The sequence below is a fragment of the Dipteris shenzhenensis genome, chromosome 13 (assembly GCF_047967505.1).
Source record: "Dipteris shenzhenensis isolate YYH24624 ecotype China chromosome 13, Dip_SZ_1.0, whole genome shotgun sequence".
Lineage (NCBI taxonomy): Eukaryota > Viridiplantae > Streptophyta > Polypodiopsida > Gleicheniales > Dipteridaceae > Dipteris > Dipteris shenzhenensis.
In genome coordinates, this window is record NC_141608.1 from 7810500 (window position 1) to 7818160 (window position 7661).

General features: G+C 43.9%; 1 protein-coding gene across 1 annotated transcript; it reads right to left on the reverse strand.

Annotated features, from left to right (window-relative positions):
- Positions 1-607: 607 nt before the first annotated feature.
- On the reverse strand, positions 608-7356 carry LOC147894981 (pentatricopeptide repeat-containing protein At4g18520, chloroplastic-like). The gene is made up of 3 exons (XM_087384280.1): positions 5788-7356; positions 1223-1458; positions 608-1163 (listed from the first exon to the last, which is right to left on the reverse strand). The coding sequence occupies exons 1-3, from the start codon at positions 7354-7356 to the stop codon at positions 608-610; spliced, it is 2361 nt and encodes a 786-aa protein (XP_087240406.1).
- Between the last annotated feature and the right edge of the window lie 305 nt (positions 7357-7661).

Genomic DNA, 7661 nt, shown 5'->3' on the forward strand with positions numbered 1-7661 from the left:
GATACTAAAAGCCAAATGCAAACTGTATTATTGCATGTAGATAGAAAACTCTGAAACTGCCATCAAGGATCCTCCTCATCCCTACAGGGCTTGCTGGAGGATCTCACAAACTACATCATCTCAAGGAAAGCTTACAATGTATTTAGCAACAACGAAGAAACTTCTCTACACCTTCCCTTAGCTATGAGTAGTGATATAAGCATGGCTTGTAGATGCAGTCGAGCGAAATCAGCTCCATTGATTTCGGGTTTCCATAGTGACGACGAAATTAGAGGCAAGAATCTCGTAGAAGAGAGCTCCCTTTATCCATGCATCGTGCCAATTGTCAACTACCTTATCTAACCATCTACTATTGCCCATGCAAAGGTTTGCCTCCTTCCAACACCCCCCTCAAATCAAAGCAGGGCAAAGGTATGATTGATGACACAAAATGATTTTCAATAAATTCTGAGAACACAAAAACAAGAGTTCTCAATGCAATTTGAAATCAAGTCATGATATTTTCTTCACCAAAACAAGAGAAGAAAACTGCCATCAGTTCACGACCAAAGATGAAAGAAATGCTCACAGAGAAGATTCATGCTTCTGTTGTAAATCTATCAACTAGTTAAAAAGCCCACTCGTCATCATCGGCGGAGCTCAGCGTAGCCATACGAAGTGCAGCATCATCTTTTACGATAGTATGAGCTGATCCCTGACTCTTTCCAGTTTCCTTGTTCCTTTTCTTAGTATCCTCTCTTTTCTTGAAACAAAATTCTTCTCGATGTCCAGGCTTCCCACAATATCCACATGACAGATCCTTCTTTGCCGCCTTCCCCTTCTGAGGAAATACCTTTGACATATAGGCTCGATCCATTTCAAAATTTCTATCCAATTTTTGTCGCCGCTCATCATCCAGGAGAGTCGCGATTAATTCTGGCAAAGATACGTCGGCACTCACACGTAAAATTTTTGTAATTCCATCATACGCTGGTGGCAGACTTGTTAGGAGGACCGCTTTAATGTCGTCATCGTCAACCTTCACTTTAAGATCAAGAAGTTGATTGAGGATCGATCGCATCTTATTCAGATGCTCTCCCAAAGAAACAGTTTCATCCATTTTCAGACAAAGAATGCTTGCTTTAACATCACCTTTGAGTTCTTGAGACGGGCACCGAACAAAGCTTCAATTGACAACCAATTTTCTGCAGCACTGGTGGTTAAGTCGAGATGCTAGTTGTACCTTGCGCCCAAGGCTCTACCAACAATACCGAGAGCTTTTTCATTCCGGATTTCCCACTCAGCAGAATCATCTGAATCCTTCACACAAGCTCCTAAGACAATTGGCCATAACCCTTTTTCCATGAGGTAAAGTCGCACTGATAGTTGCCATGCAGGGAAGTTGATGCCAGTAAAAGTCGCCAGCTTCACAACTTCTGACTTGGTCTCCATCACTTGCAAAACTCTCGTTCTACAGACCTAGCATGCAAACAAGGAATCCTCACGCTATTAAGATGACCTGCTCTGATACCAATTGTAAAATTCTAGTTCACACTACCACATAAAATGACAGAGGAATAAGACGAGACTAAAAGCCAAATGCAAACTGTATTACTGCATGTAGATAGAAAACTCTAAAACTGCCATCAAGGATCCTCCTCATCCCTACAGGGCTTGTTGGAGGATCTCACAAACTACATCATCTCAAGGAAAGCTTACACATAGCACTAACCTTATAGAGTGCTATAAAGGAAAGAGTTAGATCCCCTAACCCTAACCCTAAATGGGTTTGTATATATTCTACATTTTCAACTAAATCTAGTGTACAGTTAGTCATTTGCGGTGTGCTCTCTAGCTGTGCCCTCTCTCCTCATCTCCACTCTTCTCCTCTCCCCTCTTCATATTTTGTCACTTCTTTATTGCAAGATTGGAAGCAAGTGCACTCCAAGGTTAAATGGTCTCCTATCAATTCAGCTCCCCGGCCAACTCTCTTCACCATGCAAGTATGCAAGTATACACTGGAGCTCAGTCTTTGATCTTCCTCTAGCTTTACAAGAACCAATTAGGGCATACAATCTTATGAAACTTGGGATTCACTACATTGATGATGTGGTAGACACTCAGGGGAATATATTATCATTTTTGGATGCTTGTCATAGATTTCCTTTAAGTATGCATCATAGACCAATATGGAGGAAAATAAGCATCTTGCGGCAACCCCTCCGCCCAATTCCTCCATATGATGGATCCAACAAATTTCAAGATTGGCAGATCATGCCTTGTGTTCAAGGCTTACACCCACTCTGTTTGGAAGCCATCACTTCTATGAAAACTTATAGGCTAATTTTGCCTCCTCCATGGATTGCACAACATATGGGAATGCCCTCTGGCACTTGCAAGAATCTCTTTCCTGGTGGAAGTCAAATCTTTAATTATTATGGAGAAGTAAGTTGCCTTTGAAGCAAAGATTGTTTCGTTGGAGATGTTTGATGGGGGTTTTTTAAGTGGCAGTCACTTTGGCCAAACGTTGGATTATAGGTCCTCATTGCTTGAGGTGTTCTCTTTCTTCAGAGATAGTCCCACATCTTTTGTGGTTTTGTCCTCATTCCAGATTTCTATTGGACAGTATCTCTCATTGTCTTCACTTGAGATTTTCACACCATCGGTTTGGTAAATTTTTCTAGTTATTTGGCAGATCTACTCCGACATAGGCCCAATACTCTCTTTTTTATCATTGGGTTAAATTTGGGCACTGTGGATAATTTGGAAGCAAAGGAATCGAGTTTTCTTAGGGAACCCATTGTTCAAACCGTATGAATTTTTTAGAGCATCATTTCGGCAATCTTTATATGATGCTTGTCATGAGAATGACTTGGATGTATCTTCTCTAGAGGTGTTTTCCCAATACTTTTGATTTTTCATAATAGTCTTTTCTAGAGACTATTCTTATTGTTAAAACTTTTTTCTAATATAAATACAATGGTTTCAGCCCAAAAAATGTGTGTGTGTGTGTGTGTGTGTGTGTGTGTGTGTGTGTGTGTGTGTGTGTGTGTGAGACAGAGAGAGAGAGAGAGTAGACTAGAATGAGAGTCTCTTCAAATTCAAAATGCCTACACTCCATTGACTAGAGAGGTTTCAAAATACACAATATCCATAGGTCCCATTAAGCACTCTGAAGTCCCTTCTATGCATATAGTGTATTTCTTCTAAACCCCCACTATCTCATACAAGAAAGCAAGGTAGGGCGGAGACCTTTATTTATGCACAGTAGGAGAAACCACATGCTCGAAGGATGGGCAGTTAAAGAAAGAGGGTGGGGACTATACGATACACATTGCTACAGTGCAAGGTCTCAATACTACCTGCATGCACAAGTGCTCTAGGCACATGCAGGTAGCCATGTACATCCACGAGGGACCTCAGCATAGGAGGAGCTACTTGGAGGTGCATTCTAGGTACTTGGGTGGGTGCCTTCAGGGGAGAGGTTTTCTGACCACAGGCTTAGTGGGTGTAGGGACCTTTACCTATGCATAGTAGAGGAAACCACATGCTTGAAGGACAAGCAGTGCAAGAAAGAGGACGGGGACTACACAATACACATTCCTAAAGTGCAAGGCATCAATACTTCCTGGATGCACACAGTGCCTTCTAGGCACCTATAAGTAGCCGTGTTCATGAGGGACCTCAACATAAGAGAAGCACCTCAGCATAGGAGGAACCACTTGCAGGTACATTCTAGGTCCTTAGGTAGGTACCTTCAGGAGAGAGGGTTTCTTATCATAGGCTTAGTGGGTAGAGGGTTTCTTACTCATCTGTTGGAGAGCGAACAAGTTTCAAGAGGCGAGGTAGTTCACAAGGAAATTACAATTCTGTCTCTCGTTTAGACCCCTAGTTGGTAACAAGTGCAAATCTGAAATTTGCATTGCTCAGTCGGGCCTTCAAGGCCAGTTGCATTATGAAGATCAGGCTAGAGAAAAGAACCCCAAGTATGTATAGTTGCAACCATCTCCACCAATAACACATCTAGGTAAAGTGCTCCCTATGTAAAGTATGTATAGGATGCAACCATCTCGACCAATAACACATCTAGGTAAAGTGCTCCCCATGCATGGTGCTCAAGATATATTGAAGATCATGACATTGGTTTTACCAAGGTTGAACTTCAAGTCATGTGTCTCGTAGAAAGCATGAAGGACATCCAAGTACCATTGGAGCCCATATGCTGGGGAAAAAAAGGACCATGTCATTTGCGTATAGGAGAACTTGGAGCAAGGATTTGGCTAGAGAGCAGCCAACCCCACCTAGAGTCCCAATGAAAATCTCAAGCTCGTCTATATAGAGGCCAAACAAGGTTGATGATAATGGACAACCTTGTTTGACTCAGATAGTAGTCAATCTCTTATGTCCCCCTACGCATGTCCAAGCCCTGCCTGAGACTCTCATAAAGTGCCATGATTGCCCAAGTGATCTCTTGATCATACCTCAACTTCTACAGAGTCTGACAAGTCGAGCTCACAACAAATTATTGAAAGCTTTGCAAAATTCCACAAAGCAATAATAAACCCTTTGTCTCCGTGACCTGGCCTCCTCAATGACCGTTCTGACTGTGAGTATGTGATCTATGGTGCCGTGATTTCTCTGGAAGCCTGCCTACTCCACAACTAAAGCTTTGCAATGTGTCAAGCAATAATGCATAGATCTTGGACATGACGTGTCCAATCACAACGGTCCTGTACTTTTCCGAGCTCATCGGATCTCTTACCTTGTAAATGGAAGTAATGGTGTTAAGGGTCCAAGTGTGAGGGAAACCGAGGGAAACCGGTGCAAACCGCTACGTTGAAAGCTTCGCTATGATGGGGGACAAAGCATCTATTCCATATGCGATGAACTCAATATGTAGCCCTCATGATCTGTCCCTCAGCCGTTATAAAGCTTCAGGGCTGCGTGTTTGATACCACTCGCTGTGCAGAGTGTGCCCAATGTGGGGCGTGGGGCATCTGAAGCTGGCTAGTTAGGGACATCATATGGCTTACGCGCATAGGAGTGCCATGGTTTGGTGTCCGTGACATGATAAAAGGAATCTCTAGAGATATAGTGTCTTACAACGTTCTCCCCAGTTTGTTACCAATAAGATGTACCTGAGAAAACAACAGTGCCGATAAAAAAGCTAAGAGGCCGTTGAAACATTCATACCATAGGGATACTTAGGAGATAGTCACAACACAGCTGCAAAAATTTCATTTACTTAAGGACCTAGGTCAAGGTTTTGGCCTTGGCAAATGTCAGGACGATAGAGTTGGAAACCCACCGTTTCTTAAGGATCTGGGTCGAGGTTTTGGCCTTGGCAAGTGTCAGAACGACAGAGTTGGCAACCCACCATTTCCTTCTCATGAAACTAAGTGTGGATGTCTCAAGCAGGTTTAGTTGTGGCTGTGTGTAACTTGTCATGTTTTGCTGTTTCTGGTCTCTTTTGCCATTGTCGCTTCTTTGTTGATTCTTCTACTTTGATGTTGTAATGCTGCAATGTAGCTTCAGAGCCATATATGCAAGCTTCCATGGTACAGGCTTTCCACACGTCTGCTTTGGAATTCAATTTGTGCTACTGTTAATCACCTTAGGCCATTGCACACTCTCGTGCTCTTGCCCCTCACTTGTCCTCATCACATGAAGATGGAGGTCTCATGTAAAGATGAAACATGTGATAGCAACTGGGATTAGGGATTTTGCCCATTAGAGTACATTTATTCACTTCTGTTTTGCAGACTCCAGGTGGGATACTGGAATATGGTTGTCTCAATTTCTGCTCACTTGTTGCCTTTGACATGAGACTGCATTGCGTTCTGGCATTTTATGGAATATCCTCTGAGCATCCTCCAGGCTGCCACACTTGCCGTACATGTTGACAAGGGCATTGCCTATGATGGCATCAAGCTCTAATCCATTGCCCTCAATGAACGTGTGAATCCTTTTGCCTTGTGTTAGAGCCGTCTGCCTGGCACATGTGGACAAAATGCTGACAAATGTGATGTTATCCCACTGAGGCATTGAGTCAAACATGGCCAGGGAATCCTGCAGGCTGCCACACTTACCATACATATTGACAAGGGCATTCCCTACAGCAATATCTGAATCACATCCACTGCATATTAAATGAACATGCATCCGCTTGCCTTCAGCCAGGTCTTCCCTGCTAACACAGGCAGATAGGATAGTGACAAAGGTGACCATCGTTGGAGTAATCCCTTCGCGATCCATTTGCTCATAAAGTTGAAGGGCATTTCGGTCCTGCCCATGCTTGGCAAAAGATGCAATTATCGAATTCCACGAGACCACATCTCTCTCACGCAATTTTTCGAAACACTTGCGTGCATCATCAAGGCTGCCACACTTGCCATACATATTGACAAGCGCGGTACCCACAGCAGCATCTAACTCTAATCTAGAACCCAGGATATTGGCATGCATAAGCTTGCCTTTGGCTAAGGCTCGCTGACTTGCACATGCATCAAGAATACTTGTGCAGGTAACCTTGTTAGGCATTACTCCCTCCTGTTGCAATTGATTGTAAAGTTGAAGGGCATCCTCAATGTGCCCATTTTGGGCACACCCTGCAATCATAGCGTTCCACAGAACCAAATCTCGCTTGGGCATGCTAACAAACACACTGTATGCATTTGCAAGGCTGCTGCACTTGCTATACATATTCACAAGAGCCGTGCCTACAATAATGTCCAATTCAATGTCAATTCCCACGATGTGGGAATGCAACTGCTTGCCTTCAGCTCTGGCTGTTTTGCAGGCACATGCAGAAAGTATGGTGACGAAAGTCACCTTGTTTGGCAAGACTCCCTTCTGCTGCATGTTGTCAAAAAGTATGAGGGCATCCTTGCCTTGCCCATGCTGGGTGTATGATGCAATCATGGCGTTCCACAAGGCCACATCCTGCTCAGGATTTCTGTCAAATATACTTCGAGCATCCTCCAAGGCACCACACTTGCCATACATGTTCACAAGAGCAGTTTTGACAACACTATCTATAATTAACTCATTGAAGCCTAAACGGGAATGTAACTGCTTGCCTTGCCGGAGAGCTTTTAGCGTGGCACAGGCAGAAAGAACGCTCACAAAGATGAACTTGTTTGGGGTAGCACTTTCCTCCTGCATTTGATGGAAAATCTGGAAAGCCTCATCGCCCTTTTCGAGCCGAGCATATGCACTAATTATGAAATTTCGGCCCTTTTCGGGCCGCGGTGATGTACGATCGAGATGTGTGACGAATCGCGGTTGAGGAAGCTGGGGAAGCATCAATCCAGCAATCTCAAAGAAACCCAAATGCGCACAGTTAGGAAAAGTCCTTCTGGGTGCCTTACCTAGCATGCCAAGAACACTAACGTGGGGATGCAACAAGTACTCGTGCAATGGATGCGCACTGCCTGCAAATTCCCATTGCGCGAACTCGCAGTTCTATTCTACAGAAGTTACATCATCATCATCATCATCATCATCACCATCATCCTCCTTCTCATTAAGGGGCTGTTTCCACGCAGCCTAGACGCAAGCAGCTCTGTGCGGAAGCCTCAATTCACACACACGTGCGGTGGCGGTGACGTTCCAAGCTCTGGTGCGTGATAAAATTACTCAAAGTTGGCGAAGTCGGTTGAGCCACACAAGTGCCCACACCG